Consider the following 23,340-nt stretch of genomic DNA (forward strand, 5'->3'; position numbering starts at 1 on the left):
AAGTGTTCACCTTTTCACTGTTGAGTCTGAGCTTAGCTATGGGCTTGTCATATATGGCATTTATTATATTGCAGTACATTCCCTCTATACCTGCTTTGTTTAGAGTTTTTATTATAAATATATGTTGAATTTTGTCAAATGCTTTTTTCCACATCTACTGAGATGATCTTTTGACTTTTATCCTTCATTTTGTTAACATAGTGTATCACATCGATTTGTGAAATGGTCAACCATACTTGTATCCCTGGAATCGGTCTCACTGGATCATGGTGTATGATCCTTTCAATGTATTATTGAATTTGGTTTGCTAATATTTTGTTGAGGATTTTTGCATCTGTGTTCATTGGGGTCTTGGTCTATAATTTTCTTTTTTTGTGGTGTTTTTGTCTGGTTTTGGTATCAAGGTGATGCTATTCTCATAAAATATGTTTTGAAGAATTCACCTCCTTCTATTTTTTGGATGATTTTGAGAAGAATTGGTATTAAATTGTCTTTGACTATTTGGCAGAATTCACCAGTAAAGCCATCTAGTTCTGGACTTTTATTTATTGGGAGGTTTTCAATTACTGATTCAGTCTCCTTGCTAGTAGTTGGTCTATTCAGATTTTCTAGTTTACCTGATTCAGTCTTGAAAGATTTTATGTTTCTAGTAATTTATCTGTTTCTTCTAAGCTGTCCAATTTGTTGGCATATAATTCTTCATAGTTGTCTTTTATAATTCTTTATATTTCTGTGGAATCAGTTGTAACATCTCTTTCATTTCTGATTTTATTTTGAGTCCTCTCTCTTGTTTTCTTGCTAAGTCTAGCTAAAGGTTTGCCAATATCGTTTATTTTTCAGAGAATCAGCTTATGATTTCATTGATCTTTTCTACTGTCATCTCATTATGTCATGTTATGTTATGTTACATTATGTTACGTTACATTAGGTTAGGTTACGTTACGTTACGTTACGTTACATTGCATTATGTTATGTTTTCCAAAGTGAGAGAGCGCACAAGCAGGGGGAGCAGTAGGCAGATGTAGAAGGAGAGGGAAAAGCATGTTCCTCTCTGAGCAGAGAGTTTAATGTGGGGCTCGATCCCAGATCCTGGGATCATGACCTGAGCTGAAAGCAGAGGCTTAACCAGCTGAGCCACCCAGGCACCCCTCTACTGTCATGTTAGTCTCTATTTCATTTATTTCTGCTATACTCTTTATTATTTTCTTCCTTCTACAAGTTTTGGGCTTTATGGGTTTTTCTAGTTCCTTGCTGTGTAAAGTTGTGTTGTTTGAGACTTGTTTCTTAAGGTAGGCATTTATTACCATGAGCTTTCCTCTTAAATTGCTTTTGCTGCATCATATAAAGTATGGTATATTTTATTTACATTTTTGCTTATCTCAAGATTTTTTAAAATTTCTATTTGCATTTCTTCTTTGACCCATTGGTTGTTCAGTAGCATTTTGTTTAAATGCCACGTATTTGTGAACTTTTTAGTATTTTTCTTGTAATTATTTTCTTGTTTTATACCATTGCAGCTAGAAGAGATGCTTTGTTTAATTTCAGTCATCTTAAATTGAATAAGACTTATTTTGTGGCCTAGTATATGATCTGTCTTAGAAAATATTCCATGTGCACCTGAAGAATAGATTATCTCTTACTTTTGGATGGTATAGTCTGTATGTCTGTTAAATCCACCTGGTCTAACATGTCATTTAAGGCTGATGTTTCCTTACTAATTTTCTGTCTAGGTAATCTATCCATTGATATAAGTGGGGAATTAAAGTACCCTACTATTATTGTATTGTACTATTTCTCCCTTTAGGTCTGTTAATATTTCCTTATTAATATTTAAGTATTCCTATGGACTGATTCCTTTATCATGATCTAATACCCTTCTTTGTCTGTTATTCTTTGTTTTAAAGTTTATGTTGTTTGATATAAGTATGGCTGCTCCAGCTATCTTTTGGTTTCCATTTGCATGGAATATCTTTTCCCATCCTTTCACTTTCAGTCTATGTGTGCCCTTTTATCTGAAGTGAGTCTCTTGTAGGCAGCATGTAGATGGATCTTGTTTTTTAATACATTCAGCCGCTCTGTGTCTTTGGTTATAGATTTTAGTCCATTTATATTAAAAGTAATTATTGACATATGTTTTTATTGCCATTTTGCTAATTGTTCTCTGTTTTTGTAGTTGAGCTTTTCTCTGTTCCTTTCTTCTCTCACTTTCTTGCTGTGTTGTTTGATGACTTTCTTCAGTGGTGTGCTTATGTTCTTTTATCTTTTGTGTATTTGCTATTGGTTTTCGTTTGTGGTTACCATGAGACTTATGTATAACAACTTACATCTATAATAGTCTACTTTAAGTTGATGATACCTTACATTTGATCCCATTCTAAAGCTCAACAGTTTTACTCACCACCCCATACCATGTTTTGGTTTTGATGTCATATTTCACATCTTTTTATCTTGTGTATCCCTTAACTAATTATTGTAATCATGGTTATTTTCCCCGTTTTTTTTTTTTTAACCCTTACACTAGCTTTTAAAATAATCCACGACCTTTACTATGTATTTACTTCTCCAGTGACATTTCTTCTCTCACATGTGTTCTCTTTACTAATTAGCATTTCTTTTCAGCTTAAAGAACCTTTCTTGTAAGGCCATTTTAGTGGTGATGTACTAATTTAACTTTTGTTTGCCTGAAAAATTCTTTTTCTCTCCTTCAATTCTGAATCATAATTTTGCCACTTACCGTATTTTTGATTTAACTTTTTTTTTTCTTTTAGCACTTTGAATATATCTTGCCATTTCCTCGTGACCTATAATGTTTGTGCTCAGATATCTGCTGATATGTTTTTTAAAGATTTTTTTAAGGTTTATTTATTTATTCATTTATTCATCTTTCCTGTCTTTAAGATTTGGCATTTTTTTAAAAGATTTTATTTATTTATTTGACACAGAGAGAGAAAGAACACAAGTAGGCAGAGAGGCAGGCACAGAGAGAGGTGAAGCCAGCTCCCTGCCAAGCAGAGATCCCGATGCAGGGCTCGATCTCAGGACCCTGAGATCATGACCTGAGCCAAAGGCAGAGGCTTAACCGACTGAGCCACCCAGTTGCCCCTCACTTTTGGCATTTTAATTCTAATGTGTCTTGGTGTGAATCTCTTTGGCTTCATCTTGTTTGGAACGCTGGGTTTACTGGAGCAGAATGACTGTTTCATTCCCCAAGTTAGGGAAGTTTTAGCCATTATTTCCTAATAAGATTTCTGCTTTTTCTGTCTCTCTTCTTCTGGGAGCCCTATAAAAAGTCAGTGTTAATTTGTTTGATGTCTTATAAATCCCTTTAGCTATTTTCACTTTTTTAAATTCATTTTTCCTTTTGCTTCTTTGATTGGGTGAGATCTTTGTCTTTGAGTTGCCTGATCTGATTCATCTAGTCATCTATGGAACTCCTCTAGTGTATTTTTCAGTTCAGTTATTGCATTTGTCAGCTCTGTGACTTCTGTTTGGTACTTTCTCATATTTTCCATGTCTTTGTTGAAGTTTTAACTGTTTTCATCCATTCTTTTTTTTTTTTTTTTCAAATTCATTGATCATCTTTATATCCATAACTTTGGACTCTTTATCAGATAAATTGCTTATCTCCATTTCATTAAGGTATTCTTCTGAGGTTATTTCTTGTTCTTTCATTTGGAACATTCCTCTCTTTCTTCATGTTGCTTGACTTTCTGTGCTGGTTGTTACATACACAGTTGATGAAACTGCCACCTCTCCCATTCTCAAAGAATGGCCTCATGTAGATGAAAATTTTCATTCAGCCCTTGCCGCAGCTCTTGTGTCTCAAATCTCTGTGCTTGTCTGAGCAGCCTATTGTATTTTTCCTTTCTTTTTTTCTTTTTTCAAAAGATTTCATTTATTTATTGACAGAGAAAGAGAGAGGGGTAGTGAGAGAGGGAACACAAGCAGGGGGAGTGAGAGAGGCAAAAGCAGGCTTCCTGCTGAGGAGGGAGCCCATGTGATACAGGGCTCGATCCCCCTCGATCCCAGCATCCTGGGGTAATGACCTGAGCTGAAGGCAGATGCTTATGACTGAGCCAACCAGGCGCTTCAGCGTATTGTATTTTTAATGGCTCCTGGTAGTTGAGGAAGTGCCAATACCTGTCAGTGTCCAGAAAGGGGAGATTCAGGTTGATTGAAAGCCAGACCCTCAGGCAGTAGCTTTAGAAGCATGCAAATATGTATAACCCTGAGGGGCCACATGTGTAAGCCCCACTGGCCACGAGACAGGAAATCTAGAGGTGTGCATTGGGTGGCAATCACAAAACTTGGGACTCCAGAAGAGGGTATAGTAAGTTTCTTGTGAGGAGATAGCAGTGAGCTAGAGCAAAGCAGGAAAATGCCAGGTGGTGTTCACAGCCCACGCTCCTTCTGAGCAGCACAGTAGGTTGCCAAATGTGTGCCACACCTAAAATCTGCCCCTCTGTCTGAAGCTCCAGAATAAGCAAAGTGACCTTTTTCACAGGAAGGCAGGGGTATGTGCGACAGTCTGCTGTCTTTGAATTGCCCTGGTGGTCATAGCCTGCCAAAAATCATCCTGTGGGATCCAGGAATGCAATACCCTTCATTCACCAGAGCCAGGCAGTCATGGGCTGTACCCTGGGTGTCAGCTGCAAAAACTGGGTACCAGACTCGTGGAAAGCTCTCCTCCAGGAGCCAGTGGCACTCCTGGAGTGTGGCAGAGGGTGAGCCCAATGAGAGCACTTGCCCTTCCGAGGTCTCTGGAAAGGATCAGTGAGCCTCAAGATGCATGCTTATTTAGAACCCTATCTCTCAGGCCACAGCCCTAGTGATTAACAGGCTCTTTCATGAAAAGACCAAGCTCCTGGGTCTGTTGCCTCTTGCTCTGCTCCAGGGGTAGTAGCTGCTTGAAGAATTCTTTGTCCATTGGTTACACTTTAGTAGGACTCATGAGTGTAAGACTCATTGGCCCCAAGAATCAGGCAGTGGAGAGGTGTCCCCTCTACAGCAGTCACAAATATTGGGGCACCAGATTAGGGGTGTGAGCTCCTTTTGGGTGACACTGATTATTACAATCCTGTGTGACCAGGAACATGAGCTCCTCTGGCTTCTAGAGTCAGGTGATCAAGAGAACTGGTAGTAAGAGGTCAGATGCTCCTTGGAAGTGGAGATCTCTGGGAAGGGGCCTCTGGGCAAGCGGGGTGTGGTAACTCTGGAGGAAATCCAAGTGATTTTTTTCCAGGTATCCTTCTTTCCTTTTTTTTTTTTTTTGGTTAAGATTTTTTTTTTTTTTTTAAAGATTTTATTTATTTATTTGACAGAGAGAAATCACAAGTAGATAGAGAGGCAGGTAGAGAGAGAGAGAGGGAAGCAGGCTCCCTGCTGAGCAGAGAGCCCGATGCGGGACTCGATCCCAGGACCCTGAGATCATGACCTGAGCCGAAAGCAGCGGCTTAACCCACTGAGCCACCCAGGCGCCCTTGGTTAAGATTTTTATTTATTTATTTGTCAGAGAGAGAGCACACACAAGCAGAGGAAGAAGCAGACTCCCCACTGAGCGGGGAGCCTGATGCAGGACTAGATCCCAGGACCCTGGGGTCATGACCTGAGCTAAAGGTAGCCACTTAACTGACTGAGTCACTCAGGTATCTCTCCTTCTTCCTTATAAGTCAGCATGAGGTTCTGTCTTCAGAATCTACCTCTCTTCAGTCTTTTTTCTAACTTATCTCCATCATCAGCTTCTGCCAAAAGACATAAATGGGTGCCCATAATGGGGAATATGCACATTTCTCAGGATAATAGCAGATCTGTAGTATAGATATATGATAGATACTGTTCAGATATTTCATGTTATCTGTAGCTACATGACCCTGAGAAGGTTTCCCTGGTGTCTGTATTTCCTCACTTACAAAGTGGGTGTTATTTGAGTTAAGGAAGTGTTCATGTCGAGAACTTCATATAATGCCTTGAGCAGTGCTTAATGAAAGGTTGGCAATGATACTAGATGACAGGGATAGACTTATGGGCTCAGAGGTTTCTAGGACCGTGTTCTTTGTTGCTGAGTTTATTAAAACGTGGAAGGAGGTTGTAGTTCGTGTGTGTGTGTGTGTGTGTGTGTGTAATGAATAGGATCAACTCATAGTAAAGAAAACAAGGTGCCAGAGTGTAAAGCCTGGGAGGATGAATTTGAGATGAAAGACTTGTATTTAAAATTGAAAAAAATCATGATATAGGCATAGTAGTATGCAAATGAAAATAAATATATAGGTATACTAGTATGCAAATGAAAATAAACATTTTGTTATGAATAAGACAGGTGAACTAGGAGGTAGGGTGTCATAGTTGGGGAAAGGATTAAATGAGTTAATGTTAAATTTTGAGTCCGAATATAGTGCCTGGCATTTAATGCCTTTGAAGGCAGTGGTGGGTATTTAATAGATGCACCTTTGAGGTAAACTGCCAAATATTATGTGTAGATTCAGAACGTTAGTGGGAGGCTGAGGATTAGGGGAGAATAAATATGTACATTTGAGCAAAGATTACCCTGGAATGTTTGAGTTGATTTCTAGTATAATGCTGTTGGAGCTGTTGCCTACTCTGCAGGCAAAGACAAATGTGAAAAATTAGGACAAGAGATACATAGAGCATTACACTAATGTGTTTGAAAATATAATTCATGCTCTACAGAAGGCAAAATGAAAAGTAAATTTGATGTAAGAAAGCAACTTACCCATTATGGCTTGAGGTTTTTTTTCCTTTCCTTTTTCTTTAAAGATTTTATTTATTAATTTGACAGAGAGAGACATCAAGAGAAGGAATACAAGCAGGGGGAGTGGGAGAGGGAGAAGCAGGCTTCCCGCTGAGCTGGGAGCCTGGCACTGGGCTGGATCCCAGGACCTTGGGATCATGACCTGAGCTGAAGACAGACGCTAACAACTGAGCCACCCAGGTGCCCCTTGAGTTTTTGTTTCTTAACACAATTTTACATATTTATATAAAATGCACACATTTTAAGGAACACATTTTTAAGTGTTTAATTTTTATAAACTCCTGTTATCCACAGCCTGATTAAGATATTATGTTCATCATTCCTTTGGCAGTATCCTGCCCCGGGCATCTACTAATATGACTTCTAACACCATAAAGTATTTCTCCTGTTCTAGAACTCATGCAAATGTTACCATATAGTAGGTACTTTTCTGTGTCTGACTTCTTTCCTTCAGCACAGTCTGTGTCCTTCTAAACTTTAATGTAAGGGAATGCCTAATTATGTATACTGGTGTTGGACAACACTAGTCCCTGTTGTCCCTATTCCCTGTGGTGTGTCCTGCAAAATTACTGTATAGGATCTGTATTTAAAAAGAAAAAAGATGGGGCACCTGGGTGGCTTAGTTGTTCAGCGTCTACCTTCAGCTCAGGTCATGATATTGGGGTCTGGGATAGAGCCCTGCATCGGGCTCCCCTGCTCAGTGGGAAGCCTGCCTTCCCTTCTCCCAATCCCCCTGCTCATGTTACCTCTCGCTGTTTCTCTGTCAAATAAATAAATAAAATCTCTTTTAAAAATTAAAAAAAATTTTTTTAAATGAGGAAAAAGAAATCTAGAGATAGTTTAGTCACAACCAAAACTCATACTGCTTGCATCATTTAGAAAAGTGTTGAGTTTACTTGAGTCTCATTTTGGCTCAGTACTTAGTATTTAGAAATTTTATATGAAAAAAGGTATATTGGAAAGAAGAGGTCTGATTCATCTCATTTTTTTTTATGATGCTGAAAATTTGATGTGCAAATATATGTATCATGATCAAATCTTACATTAATACCCATTTGTTCATTAATGGGATGGTCCACCTTTCCTCCCAGTTATGCAAAAAATGGTAACTTCGGGGGCACCTGGGTGGCTTAGGTGGTTGGAGCCTCTGCCTTCTGCTCGGGTCATGATCACAGAGTCCTGGGATCGAGCCCCACGTCGAGCTCTCTGCTTAGTGGGGAGCTTGCTTCCCTGCCGCTCCCCACCCCTGCCTGCCTCTCTGCCTACTTGTGATTTCTGTCTGTCAAATAAATAAAATCTTTTTTAAAAAATGGTAACTTTGGCACTGTTTCTATTGGGTGGTTAATTCTCTGGGGGAAAATTGGTTTTAAAACTCTGGATAACAGGGGCGCCTGGGTGGCTCAGTGGGTTTAAGCCTCTGCCTTCCACTCAGGTCGTGATATCAGGGTCCTGGGATCCAACCCTGCATTGGGCTTGCTGCTCAGTGGGGAGCCTGCTTCCCCCTCTCTCTCTGCCTGCCTCTCTGCCTACTTGTGATCTCTCTCACTCTGTCAAATAAATAAATAAAATCTTTAAAAAAATATATGCATACCCAGCATTTCATCGAGGCATTTATTACGTTCTAGGAATTTAAAAAAAAAAAACAAAAAAACCAAAACAAAACAATAAAAAACCCTCTGGATAACAGTGTGAGAAGTAAATTTATTTTAACATGAGATTCTAACTGATTGAGCTATCGACCATATTTAATCAGTGTAGATTATAAAATTTAGGTCTGAAATCCTTTGCTAAAGTTTTAAATATGTTTGTGTAAATTTAGATCTTACTGTGTGCAGTAAAAATACTTTCTCAGTTAAATTTTGAGTTAAAATGTTGCATTCATACCCAACTTTTCTATCAACATGGACTGAACTGGAGGAAATTATGCTGAATGAAGTGAGTCAAGCAGAGAGAGTCCATTATCATATGGTTTCACTTACTTGTGGAGCATAAGGAATAACATGGAGGACATTAGGAGAAGGAAAGGAAAAGTGAATTGGGGGAAATTGGAGGGGGAGACGAACCATGAGAGACTGTGGACTCTGAGACAAACTGAGGGTTTTGGAGAATAGGGTGTGGGGGGTTGGGTGAGCCTTGTGGTGGGTATTAAGGAGGACACATGTTACATGGAGCACTGGATATGGTGCATAAACAATGAATGTTGGAACACTGAAAAAATAAAGTAAAATATAAAAAATAAGTAATTTCAAAAAATCAAAAATAACTAAATAAATAAATAGTTGCATTCATGCATGTAAGGTGACCACATTAGTTTGTATAGTTGCTCATCTCCTAGGATGGTATTTCCCAAACAAATCACACTATCTGGATAAGCTTTTGAAAGATATTTTTGTTTGTTTGTTTGCTTTTTATTTTTATTTTTATTTATTTTTGTTTGTTTGTTTTATTGTTGTTGTTTAAAGATTCTGTTTTTAAGTAATCTCCACAACCAACATGGGGCTTGAACTCGCAGCCCTGAGATCAAAATTCTCTTGCTATCCTGTCTAAGCCAGCCAGGTACCCCTAAGCTTTTGCAAGTTTTCTCTCTCTCTAGGTATGAAATAATCTGAATAAAATACGGGTAAACTTCCTAAAGAGATATAGTATGCTTTGAAAAAATCAGGGAGTTTCTTCCAACAGAATAATCCTTTTGTTACAATATCAAAACTAAAATTTCGCATCTTCTAGACAGTATTTTCTTTCTCCCTTTAGTTGTATGTGAAAGCCAGCTGTTCTGAAAATTTTTGATTTTCCTTTTTTAAAAAAAAGATTTTATTTATTTATTTGACAGATAGAGATCACAGATAGACAGAGAGGCAGGCGGGGGTAGGGGGACCAGGCTCCCTGTTGAGCTGAGCACCTGATATGGGGCTCCATCCCAGGACCCGGAGATCATGACCTGAGCCGGAGGCAGAGGCTTAACTCACTGAGCCACCCAGGCGCCCTGGTTTTCCTTTTTTTAAATGGAGAAACTAACAGTCCATACTAATGTTAAAACATGGTTTCCATTTTATTTTAGGTTTCTAAAAATTGAATAATAGTAGCATACATGTTCAGTGGTAAAAATACCTATGTGGGTTTTTTTTTTTTCTTAATGCCTCTTCTGAACTATTTTACTCACACTTTTGATGCCAAATGTGTGATTTTTTTCCCCCTCTGCCCAACTACTGATTCTCTGGACAGTAACTAGTATCTTAAAATTCAATTCCATTCTGACACTAGCTACTCAAGAGTTAGCGCTGATCGCACAGGCTAAGGGCTTAGTGCCACAAGACTGTCCTGACTTCACATGCCCGTCATATGTCCCATGTTGCCAGCAGTACTTCTGGCCAATCAGCTACGACTTGGGAGTTCCCATGATCCCTTTCTCAGGTTTGATGATTTGCTAGATGGCTCACAGAACTTAGGAAAGTGCTTTACTTCCTCTTACTGGTTTATTATGAAAGATACAACTGAGAAATAGCCAAATGGAGGAGATGCATAGGGCAAGGTATGGAGGGGAGGGGGCTGTGGAGGAGGCACAGAGCTTCCATGCCTTTCCTGAGTGCAGCCCCCTCCCAGCCAGTACATCAATACCTTGATATATATGACAACCTGAAAGTTGTCATATACAACTTTGTTGTTGAGCCCTGTGATAGGGGTTTTTATGGAAGTTCCATTACATGAGCATGATTGATTTTGTCATTGGCCATTGGTGATTGAACTCCATCTCTAGCTCCTCTCTTCTTCCCAGGGGAGGGTGGGACTAACGGTGCTACCTAATCATACAGTTGATTTTCTGGCCACCGGACCCCATCCTGAGGCTAAGTATGGTCTCACCAAATGTTACCTTATTAGCATAATAAACTCAAGTATGGTTGAAAAGGGTTTGTTAAAAATAACAAAAGTTGATCCTGTCACCTCTGTCACTTGAGAAATTTAAGGGTTTTAGAAGCTCAGTATCTGGAACCAGGGACAGAAACAAAATGTTTACTTCTTATTGTCACACCTACTATGATTTGAGATATAGGACAGTAGAAAATGTAAAGGAGGAGGGTTTCAGTGTTGGTTTGATTTTCAGGTTTTTAATTATAGACTTCAATTAATACTTATCTAAAGGGGAATTCTAAAATATAGCAGAGTGGGCTGCCTGGGTGGTTCAGTCGATTAAGCGGCTGCTTCTTGGTTTTGTGGGATTGAGCCCCACATGCTCAGTGTGGAGTATGCTTGAGGGTTCTCTCCCCCTCTCTTTCTACCCCACCTTGGACTCGCGTGTGCTCTCTTTCTCTTTAAAATTAAAAAAAAAAAATCTAAAAATAAAAATATATAACAGTATGAAGATATTCCCTGCAGTAATGTCCATATTCCAAAAAACAGGATATAATGTCAGTGTATCATATTCGAGACAGCAGATAAATTACGTCAATAGCATGGGCTATTAAGATGCTCTTAATTAAAAAATGATTATAATACTTGGGGAAAATTTTGATACAAATTCAAATAAAATTATAAAGGAAATGAACATTAAGCCTCAGTTAAATGCCAGTCATATATCATTTAATCCTTACTATTACACAGGGTAATCAAATACGAAAGTTTCTGCTATTAACAACCATCCGAGAAACACATATGCACATGTGCAAAGAATAACATAATGTGATGAAATGAAAACTTTGCTTAAGTTGGTAGAACCATGGGTATCATTTAGGGATTGCATTCCACTACTTATAAACAAACACCCACTTAATGTCACTTAACCAAACAGGGCCTTAATTTTTTTCCTGGAAAAACCCCTGAAGAAGGTGATCTGTCAGGGTCTTAAACACCTTCTTCCTTTCTGCTCTGCTGCTCTTAATGTATTGCTTTAGTCATTGTCTCTTCATGATTTTAAAATGGATCCTTCACCACCAGTGGCCTCTCTGCCTTCTTGGCAAGAAGAAAGGAAAGGTCCCACAAAAGGCTCCTCTCCATTTAATGAGTTTTTCTGGAAATCTCTAGGGACTTTTACTTTGATTTCAGAACGGAAGCACCCAGTTACCATTAGCTGACAGGAAGTTCAGAAAATCTATTTCTTTAAAGCTGGGCATAGTGCCACCTGCAATAAAAGAGAGATTATGTTGGTGAGGAGGGAAGGAGAGGACATCAGATAAGTAATTGGCAAGTATCAGCCAAGCTCTTTTTCCTTGAATATTGTGATGTTCTTAATTATAAAAAATACCCTGGGGGCGCCTGGGTGGCTCAGTGGGTTAAGCCGCTGCCTTCGGCTCAGGTCATGATCCCAGGGTCCTGGGATGGAGCCCCACATCGGGCTCTCTGCTCAGCCAGGAGCCTGCTTCCTCCTCTCTCTCTGCCTGCTTGTGATCTCTCTCTGTCAAACAAATAAATAAAATCTTAAAAAAAAAAAAAAATACCCTGGCTGAGGCAAGAAAACCATATGGTAGTGGGTGAGATGTTAATGACCCTAATGATCCCAACTCCTTTTTTTTTTTTTTTAAAGATTTTATTTATTTATTTGAGAGAGAAAAAGAGAGCAAGCATGAGGGGCAGAGGGAGAGAGGGAGAAACAGACTCTCTACACGGGTCTTGTCCAACACAGGGCTTGATCCTAGGACCCTGATTAACATCATGACCCGAGCCGAAGGCAGATGCTTAACTGACTGAGCCACCCAGGAGCCCCATGATCCCAGTTTCTTAACTGATTTTTAGATTGTCTAGATCGGTTCAGTTTTCTCTTTCTCACTCAGCCATAAACCATTGTATCCTAGAAAGTCTGTATGTAAAAGCAAGTAGGTGGAGTTTTGTTACTTTTTATGGAACTTGTTTGAGAGTTCAGAGAAAAATGCAGCATAGAAACTGAGTGTTGCAACAAAGATTCGGATACTGTGAAGAGGTTCTATAGGAGCCGTCTGTGAGCCTCAGTTCCTCATGTGAAAAGTATAGTAGATGACCTGCAGTACTTCTAGGTCATGAAGTTTATTTAAGCATAAAACACATTAAAAGTTATTTGGTTAGTTTGTCAGAGAGAAGGGTCTGGGTCTGGGTCTGGGATGGGAGGTGGTGTTCCCCCAGTCTGCAAACAGTATCCCGAGTGGCCAAGCTGCTGTAGCAAGGTGGAGGGTGTTTGTGAAGTGAAATGGAATAGGTATTGCCTGCATTTTTGTGTGGAGTAATACAGTTTACACTATCAGACCTATCATGTCATGTGGTGGTCCAGAGTCACACACCCATTTCATGGTGCAGGTTAGACTGGCGCTTAGGATTCCAGACTCCTCCTCCAGATAAAGTATGATAATGTATTTATGCTGTGTGATAGCATTACAATTGTAGCTTTTCTGTAATTCAACATTTTATGTTGTGATTGCCACACTATAACTTGCTGTGTGAAAGTGTGGTGGTAGCTGGGAGGATCGAATGAGATCTAATGTACGTCAGTCTGTCTGCAAACTGCGGAGTGATGGATAATGACACAAAGCATTCATGATACAAAGGACAAGGGAATTATTTAGGGCCAAGGTGACATCTAGAAAGAGGGATTGTGCTTACCAGCTGTTGAGCCATTTCAGCTACTGATGTTGGTTTATGCTGGAGTGTTCTCTTTGCTCAACCAGTACCAAGTTTTAAGGAATATGTTTCCTAATATTTATATATTGATAGAGAAATAAATGTGAAATTGTACAAAGCAAACACAGATTTTTAGAAAATAGCATCTGGAGTATCACCAATAAAAGTGTTGATAATAGTTATGATTTTCTGGTGGTAGGGGATATTTATTGAGTTGAACATTAAAGCAGTGTTCCAGTTGATGTATGTATTTTATTGATGTAAATATTTTAAAAGCTTAAAAATCGAGACCTATTTAACTACATATAGATTGTTTAATTTCAAAAACTTTGTAGAAACCTTTAATACAACACCGTGTTTTACAAGTTCTGTGTGTATTTTTTCCTTTCTCTCCCCTCAGTGAGTTACCTGAGAGAGAAGAAGGTGAAGGAGAAGAAACGCCAAACTTTAGCCACTGGGGTCCACCAAGGATGTATGTTGATGACGATACTGGTTTTCTCAGTAGGAGAACACAATCAAGTTGTTGCTCTGTAATTTTATAGTGTCATTGGGACATGCACTGATGGAGAAATTGCCATCATTCACATGGAGGCTGGCCTGAATTTTAGTTTCATTTTGTCTCATGTAGAGATTTTCAGCGGAGCAAAATGACTATAATCTACATTACATGGAAAGTTTTTTGTTGTTGTTGTTGTTTTTTAAAGATTTTATTTACATATTTGACAGAGAGACTCTGATCACAAGTAGGCAGAGAGGCAGGCAGAGAAAGAAAGGAGGAAGCAGGCTCCCTGCTGTGCAGATAGCCCCTTGCAGGACTCCATCGGGAACCCTGAGATCATGACCTGAGCTGAAAGCAGAGGCTTAAATTAAACCACTGATCCACCCAGGGGCCCCTACATGGAGAGTTTTTATCATACTTTTTCAGAAAAAGTAATTGACAAATGTCCATGTATGATAGTAACCATCACTATTGCATCACTGCCTTAAAATGCAATAAAACGTCTTCCTCTTTTTTTTTTTTTTGAAATACACAGCAACCGTAGTTGAGGCTTCTGGTGTGTACTCATTTATCTCTAGCCTCCTCCTCTTGTGTCCGCGCAAGTCTGTGCCTTGCTTGAGCTAACAGAATAGGAAAGTCTTCGTCTAGCTGTTCTTCCTATTCTTCATGTGTTACTAATCCCACAGGACCCACATGATCTTTTCTCTTCTTGCATTTCCAAGTTTTGTCTTAAAGACTCGTAGGAGCTGTTTTCTGAACTACTTTTTTTTAAATTTCAGTTAATCATTGGCCACATCTGTGCCATTTGAGCAAAATTCATAACCATTTGAAGGGGAAGTTTTATTCCATACTTTATTTTTAAAAGTGATGTGGAGATAGGAGGAAAAAGAGAATCTGCCATCTTTCAGAGCAAAATCTGTCCCTAGCTTCAAGAACCACAGGTGAAACCTGCTGACTGGAAAAAGCCGCTTGGGCAGCAAGACTTTTGGTGATAAATTTCTTTTATTGCGAAAGTTTGTGCTTTTTGCCAAAATGATACATGCGACTTTCTTTTTTTTTTTTTTTTCTCCCCATCCATTTGTTATTTCCTTCATCTGTTCTTTGCTGATGTTATGGATATGGATTAAAAGAACTAATTAAAGAAAATAGATAGATAGATAGATAGATAGATAGATAGGAACATTAAGGCCTAGCCAAATCTCCGAATATTAAGAGGTGTATTTATTGTTTTAGAAATCTTTTTCCAAATTCATACTTTCATATGTGCCATGAATTATTGATAATGTCCTATAATTTTGGAATTGGCTACAGTTTTGATAACATTTGTAAAAATATATTCATAGAAAATATGAGTCACAGGGATATGGTCCAAATCGAACACTTACAGTGATAGTCCAGCAAATTATATTAGATTACTCATAAGTGAATTTATTTTCTTTTTACAGTGTTGAGATATTTCGAGAACCCAATGTGTCTCTTGGTATTAGTATTGTTGGTGGACAAACTGTTATAAAACGCCTGAAGAATGGAGAGGAACTGAAAGGTATATTTATCAAACAAGTTTTAGAAGACAGTCCAGCGGGAAAAACAAATGCTCTTAAAACAGGAGATAAAATACTCGAGGTAAATGCTGTTAAAAATCTGTTTGTCTTTGAAACCTACTCTAAGACAGTGATCATTTAACCAGAAGTCCTTCCTTCATTTGTCGGGGTCTATGTGGATATAATTGGTGTATTTGCTTCTGGTGCCCTAGTTTGTATGTTGTTCATATAACTTTATGAGATTCTAAAGTTGGGGTGGCAGCATACATCATATACAAAGGATCAGCTGACCAAAAGTTTAATAGAATGAGGCCGCCTGTGAGCCTTGTGCTTCTCCCACAACATTTAAGAAATGCTAATTTTTTTCCATCATTTAAAAAATATCTCATATTCTTCTTTTAAACTGAGGTATAGTTGACACGCAATGTTACATTAACTTGCAGTCATACTAGGTATACAGCATAGTGATTCGACAATTCAGTATGTTACCCAGTGCCCCAGGGCTCCCAGTGCTCGCTGCAAGTGTGGTTAGCGTCTGTTACCATCAACATTGTTAAAATATTACTAACTACATTCTCTATAACAAGCTGTACATTTACAACAGATGTGTCAGTAGGATAGCCATGCTCATCCTCCCAGACTCCATTGGAGGAAGGGGTGAATCCATTGTTCACGTGTGGTAGGCCTTGCAGAGCAGAGTTTAGGGCACATCAAGGCACTGACAATGTCGAAGTCTGAGTCTCCTGCATTTCTTGGCACTGGCTTTATTGGATGACATTGTATTAAATATCTTCAGCCCCAGAATCTGTGGGTTCTTGATACATGCTTTATGACACTAAGCTTCAGCTGTGGTGTTTTAGTTCTGGTAGAAAGAAAAGAGCTCTGGAGGTCACAGGTTGAAATCTTGATTGTCCTGTTTATTTTATGTCTGTTCTTGGACATATTATTAGACCCACCTTATTCTCAGTTTCGAAATAGAATGGAAATGAGAATTTAAAAACCCAGAGCATCACTCTGAGAATTAAAGCAAAGAACTGTGTAAAAGTTCTCTATATACAGATATTAGGTTATATTCGTGTTTTTGAAGTCAAAAAGATTTCAGACACACGGGGATATTGCAATGAAGAAAATGAACAAAATTCCTACTCTTAGGGGATTTCCGTGGTAGTGGGAAAGATAGATAATACGTAGGTAGTTTGTGGAGTGCTGGATTATAGCAGATAGCAGAAAGATGAGGAAGGAAGGGCGGTGGAGGTGGTGATGACAACTGATAGATTGGTTATGGAAGGGAGAGTGAGCAAGAGAGTGGGGAGAGAAAAAGTTTAAGAGCTAATGTGAAGCCACCTCTCAGAGGACTTGGAAGGTTGCCTTCTCTGAACACAGTGAGAGTCCATTAGAGAATTACAAGTGCATACATATTTTAAAAGGAATACTCTGGCTTCTGGGGCAGGTGCGGTTTCCTTTATTTAGAATTTGCATGGCACATTGTTTTTTTCATCCCTTCACTTTCACCCTTATGATTTTGTTTTAGGTGTATGTTTTGTAAGCAGCCTATAACTGAATTTTGCTCTATTTAAATCTACCTTGATAATCTTCATCTAATAAATAAGTGAAACTGATTCTTTTTTTTATTACTGATATATTTGAACTTAATTTTTAAATATACATTTTGTGTTTTCTTTGGTCTTTTTCTTCTCCTTAACTTTCTATTGTGAAACAGAATCATAGGAAATTGTAAGGAAATGCGTAAGGAAGTCCCAGGTACACTTACCTCCCTCAGCCTCTACCAGTGTTAATGTGTGACACAGCTGTAGTACAATAACAAAACTGAAATGCTGATATTGGCACAATTCACAGACCTTATTTCGATTTCACCAGTAATACATGAGCTCATGTATAACTGTGTATGTTTTTGTAGCTCTCCACCATTTCATCCCCTGTGTAGCCTTGCATAACCACCCCACAGTCAAAGAAACGCCACTAGATCACCACAAGATTCCCCTGTGTCCTCCCCTGCAGCCTCTTCCCCTAACATACCCAACTTCTGGCAACCCCCATACCCAACTTCTGGCAACCACTAACCTGTTTCTCCATGGCTGTAATTATGTTATCACATAACACAGTTGTCACATAAGTGGAATTATATATTCTGCATCTTTTTGAGATTGGTCTTTTTAACTCAGCATAATCTCACTGAAGTTCATTTAATTTGTTGTATCCATCAATAGTTCATTCCCTTTTATTATGACTGAATAATATTCCATGGTGTGGAAGAGGTACTAGAGTTTAACATTTCACTCACTGGAAGACAATAGGTTGGGGTACCTGGGTAATGGCTATTGGTTTGGCTCAGGTCATGATCTCAGGGTTTAAGGTCACCCTACATTGGGCTCCACACTCAGCAGGGAGTCTGCTTGGGACTTTCTCTTTCCTGTGCCTCTGTCCCTCCACTGTGTGCACCAGCTCTCTCTGTCTCAAATAAATCAATCTCTATCTATAAATAAATAATCCTGTGCCCCTGTCTCCCCACTGCATCCGCTTGCATGCGCTCTCTCTCTCTCATAAATAAATCTTAAATCTACATAAATAAGGTGTAATATTTAATATAACATATATTTAAGAAAGATAGCTGGGTCGTTTCCAGCTCTTGGCTATTATGACTAAAACTTCTATAACTTCTGTGAACATTGGTATACAAGTTCTTAAGTGAAGATAAGCCTTCATTTGGTCTGAAGTAAATGCCGCAAAATGCAATTACTGGTTGTATGGTAAGTCCATTTTTAGTTTTGAAGGAAACTATTTTCCAGAGTGGCTGTACTATTTTACATTCCCACAGCAACATGTGAGTGATCCGATTTCTCCACATTCTCACCAACATTTGGTGTCATTATTTTTCAGACATTCTCCTAGGTAGATAGTGATATCTTGTTTTGAGTTTCCCTAATGGCTAATGATAAAAGAACTTTCCATGCCATCTGTACATGTCCTCTTTAGTGAAATGTTGGTGCATGTCTTTTGCTTATTTTCTGATTGTAATGTTGATTGTTTTATCTTTTTAAATTACATGTTTTCCCCCCTCACTTTTCTGTGCTGTGAGTTGAGTACAAAGTATTCTCTTACTAATCTATCACTCTTATATACTAGTAAGAAGCCACTGCTTTGTCCCAGATTTAATAATTTCTTTAAACTCACAGCAGATTTGAAATGTTAACACTTTTTTATTTTGTCAACTGTGCTGAGTCATTTTGTTTACTTTTTTCCTGTGAAAAGCATCACTTAATTGTTTTGTTTTGTTTTTTAAGATTTTTATTCATTTATTTGACAGAGAGAGATCACAAGTAGGCAGAGAGGCAGGCAGAGGGGGCGGGGGGGAGCAGACTCCCCACTGAGCAGAGAGCCCAACTCGGGGCTTGATCCCCAGACCCTGAGACCATGACCCGAGCCGAAGGCAGAGGCCCAACCCACTGAGCCACCCAGGCGCCCCATAAGTAAAGCTTAATAGTCATTTCTCTCTGCCTTGAAATAGCTGCATAAAAGAGCTCTAGGTCTTTATAAAGAAGAATTTGTTGACCTGGGAGGTTAGCAATTAATTTAACTTTAAGAAATGGGTCTTAATTATGTGAACAGACACACTTCTGGGTTATACATTTGAAGCTGAGAAAAATTTAAGATTATATTTCTGTGGTAGTATAGCAGAATTCCGTTTTTTCTCCTAACTTCCCTACTTCAATGATTCCCATTTAACCTTGTAGAAATCCAGAATATGAAATGGTTCTTCTGTAGCTTCTACTTCTCTTACTGTTGAATGTTTTGGGGATTAGGTCATTCAGAAGAAGCTTCACGAGATTGTTGTGATAGCTTTTAAGTTTCAGTTAAAATTTTTTTCTTTATTGGTTTATAGTTATTCATATCCTTCCTGGGTTTATATGGAAAAAGAGGTTTCACAGAGCTTATTAAAATCTTCCAGTGGATGTCTGCTAGAATAAAAGGCCAAAGTTCTTGCCACAGCTGCCTCCCTGAACTCACCTCTTTGCACCCTCTCTCTTACACTGGGCTTTACACTCCCCTGCTTTTAAACCCCTCTCCTGGGGCACCTGGGTGGCTCAGTGGGTTAAAGCCTCTGCCTTCTGCTCAGGTCATGGTCTCAGGGTCCTGCGATCCAGCCCTACATCGGGTTCTCTGCTCAGCGGGGAGCCTGCTTCCTCCTCTCTTTCTTTCTGTCTCCCTCTCTGCCTACTTGTGATCTCTGTCTGTCAAATAAATAAACTCTTAAAAACAAAAACAAAAACAAAAAAACCCCTCTCCCACACCAGGCTCCTGTCTCCTACCTTCTGGCCCTTACCTCTGTGTCCCTCAGCTTGGGACATGCTTGCTTTTTTCCTCACCATGCTCTGATTCACTTACCGAACATTCCCATCACTTCCAGCTCCTTGGATCCCCTTTGCTTTTACTGAACTTGTCTACGGAAACCACATCCTAGTTAAATGCAACTTTTGGCTTATTTCCGGTCTCTAGCATGGCTGGAGAAAATAACCAGTGAGGCTATCTGGTCTCATTTTAAATTCATGAGCTCCTTCTCAAGAGAGTCTTTAGCTCTGCCTTTCAATCCTGTAAAATTTCCCTGGCTGTTTCACTCTCCTCCTTTCAGAGGTAACTCCTTCGCACCTTCTAAACTGTCTTTCTCCCTCTTAACTCCTTTTATGACGCTTGTTTCTTATTTCATGGAGAAAATAGAGGCAGTCAAAAAGGAACTTCACCTTGCTCTAAAAAAGGAACTTCACCTTGCTCTCACCGTGTGCCAAAACTTTTTTCCTATCTGTATCTGTAACAACATAGGAACATAGGTACTATTTGTGCTTCTAACCAATCTCCCTAACTTATGCCACGGAAGTCATTCCCTTTTCACTGTTCAAGGATTCATGCATTTTCCCTCCACCACACCATGGTTACTGTAATACCTCCCAGCTTAAACACAAAAGCCAACTTTGATCCCACAGCCCTATCCACCTGCATCCCTGCTTGGTCTCCTGATGGCAAAGAAGTATTCACAGATCATCACTATCCACTGACCATAAGCCACCCCAACATTTACCCAGGCTTTGATACATTATCAATTTGAAAGACTGGTTCAGTTAAATATGATAAATACAAAATGCTCTTGGAGACTGTGGACATATTTTCGTAGTTCTTTTTTAAACATAATTTGAGAGATGTTCAACTACTCAATTAAGATAATGGACAATTTGCTTTAAATATTGTACTTCTCAATTTGAGAGAAGAGTCCAGACCACGCTCCCCTGTCCCCATTCAGAATTCTGTGCTGTGTTTAGTGGCAGAGGTGACATCATCATAGCTCAGAAGCTACTTATGGTTCTATCACTGACCGAGCTCCCTATTTTGCATAATTATGTTTTACCAGGGCTATTGTTATTAAGATACTTGTCTTACTCAATTTTCTTGAAGGTAAAATGTTATTTTCTTTAAACATGTTTTTAAACAAAGTTTTTATGGGTGATTTTTTTTTCCCCCTTTGGTCTAATTCATTAGATCATTAGATTCTGGTTGTTCTCATCACTAGATAATACATATGAACTCTAGAGCCTTTCTAATTGAAATAAAATCATTTCTGTGTTTTAGGTGTCTGGAGTAGATTTGCAGAATGCCTCTCACAGAGAAGCAGTTGAGGCCATTAAGAATGCAGGAAATCCCGTGGTATTCGTTGTTCAGAGCTTGTCATCCACTCCAAGAGTAAGCATTAGTTGGGATTTTTAAAAACTTTAAAAATACTCTCTCTGTATCTGTGGACCAAGCTTTTGCCTCCATGTATTTTTCCACATATTTTCATTTCGATCCTGCTATTACCTACAAAAAGCATTACTTCATAAAATTTTAGTTATTAACTTCACCTTCTCCTTTTTCTTCTTTGATTTTGGTCTTTTGGTCAACTTTGAATCATTCCAGTCTGCCTTGGTATAAGTCACAGGCTATGGAGTTAGACCTGTTTTCCATTCCTTAATTCCCTGTTGACCAGCTTTGCTAACTTAGAGACAAGTTACTTGACTTTTCCGAGTCAGTTACTTTGTTTATAAAATACTTTGAACATAAAGGGGGTCAGTCAGATATGAAAACATCCTAGAGGTACCTCCATGCCCTGTGTAGTTATTAAAAGAGCATAAAAATGCAAATGTGGTGCATTGTTGTACATCCTGAATTCAAAACTAGCAGTAATTAATTGTAACACTTTTATCTGTAATAAATAATTCTTTCAGTATGGAATTAGAATTCTGTTACATAGATGTCAGTGGCAGGATTTGTACTTTATTTTGCAATATACAGCAGAAACATCACCCCTAAGCCCTGTGACTGGAAGAAAGGCTTATTTCTCTTTCTTATAGTGGAAAACAGCTGTTCGAAACATAGGTACTTCTGAACAGTAGAAAAACTGGGTATTTTTTTAAAATGCTTTTCAGTAAATGAGGTGGTGCTTTTCAACCTTTTGTATGTCAAGGCATACAGAAAATATTTGTGTGGCAACCTGGGCAAACAGGTTTGGCTGCCCTGAGGGTGGGGGGGTGGTATCAATACATTTTGATGTAACTTAGAACCTGCCTATACTCAGGGGCCTACAAGGTCACCCTCCCCAGGAGGGGCAGCTCTGCTGGGGTACACTGTGATGCAGTATGAACTTTCCCAGTCTTAGTGCTGTGTTTACACCGTCAAGACTCCCTGAGAATGGGAAACTGAATAATGTCTTCCTATTTTCATACAGTTTCAAATTTGGGGGGAATCCACTTTTTAATTCACTTTTTTTGGAAACCACCTTTTTGGAATCCACCTTTTATTTCTTACAATATTGAGAAGGTAGTTGAGGCTGTCAATTTTTTTTCTGGAGACTGAGTTCCATAGGAAAATTGGCCAGGTTATTCCTTGCCAAATGGTACTTCCAAAGAAACAGTTTTAAATGAGAATTAGCTGGTGACTTGATACCTTTATGTGACCACTTATGACTGCCCTGCCAAAAAAATATTCAAAGCAAAAAAAGGTTATAAAGTCAACCAAAAAGGCCAAGCAAGCATTTAATCCAGCCTTTGCTGGTGAGTTGAGGTGGAAATTTTCACTAAGATGACACAAACAGCACAATTTCTATCACTGCTCAAAAAAAGAAAATCTTCTTAGGCGTCATGCCATGCTCAAGTCACTTATTCCCCATGTAGCACAAGAGACTGCCACATTGTGCATTTGGTTCATCAAGCATTGAGCTATCTCTGGTTCTAGGCAAGGGAGCACATTCAGGTGATGGACATGACTTGTTCCATTTTTTAACACAAAGTAATTCCTGTTGAATGAGGCGTTAAAAGGAATCGAGTTTCATATCGTTGCAAAATGGGGCTCTCGTGGGCTTATTTATTGTTGTAAGTAATAGTGGTCATCACAGAAATAGAAAGTAGAGCCAAATGCTTAATCATTTTTGACTACTTTACATTAACATTGAAATTTTCTGCAAAACCCCAAAAGAAGTCATTTTCTAACATTGGGACCATCAAGGAGGCCCTATGTCTAAAGTGCCCTGGTCACATGGAGATTGTCATTAACATCATCAATTGAGCAGTGGTGTTTATATTTGTACTTCTTAAAAAATTCTTTGTGTTATATTTTACTTTTTTTATATTTGCACTTTTAACAGATGCTTTTGGAGTTTCACCAACACATTACCTTTTTAAGCTTTTTCTCCTCAATTCCACAGTAGTGTTTTTAGCATGCTAGAAAGAAACGCGTGTATCCACTTAGATTCATTTGGCAAGTGCTTGTTTGAGAGAAGAACTGATTTATACTACACTCCCCTATAGCAAGTTTTTATGCCAGGGCATTTATTTCCCACTTAATAACATAGGTACATTTCACATGTGTTTTTTCTACATTCCAAAACAAACCTGTTTGAAATTGGGATCATC

General features: G+C 38.8%; 1 protein-coding gene across 9 annotated transcripts in view; it reads left to right on the forward strand.

The window, feature by feature from the left end:
• Window positions 1–23,340, forward strand: part of PATJ (PATJ crumbs cell polarity complex component) — a 373,944-nt gene that overhangs the window by 126,372 nt on the left and 224,232 nt on the right. For all 9 annotated transcript variants that reach the window (XM_082687808.1, XM_082687804.1, XM_082687800.1 and 6 more), the window contains 3 exons: window positions 13,749–13,820; window positions 15,293–15,470; window positions 21,026–21,136. In XM_082687808.1, coding sequence (XP_082543934.1) covers window positions 13,749–13,820; window positions 15,293–15,470; window positions 21,026–21,136 — 361 coding nt within the window. The remainder of the gene's footprint in view (window positions 1–13,748; window positions 13,821–15,292; window positions 15,471–21,025; window positions 21,137–23,340) is intronic.

This window comes from Mustela nivalis (genome assembly GCF_964662115.1).
Source record: "Mustela nivalis genome assembly, chromosome: 10".
NCBI classification, from domain to species: Eukaryota; Metazoa; Chordata; class Mammalia; order Carnivora; family Mustelidae; genus Mustela; species Mustela nivalis.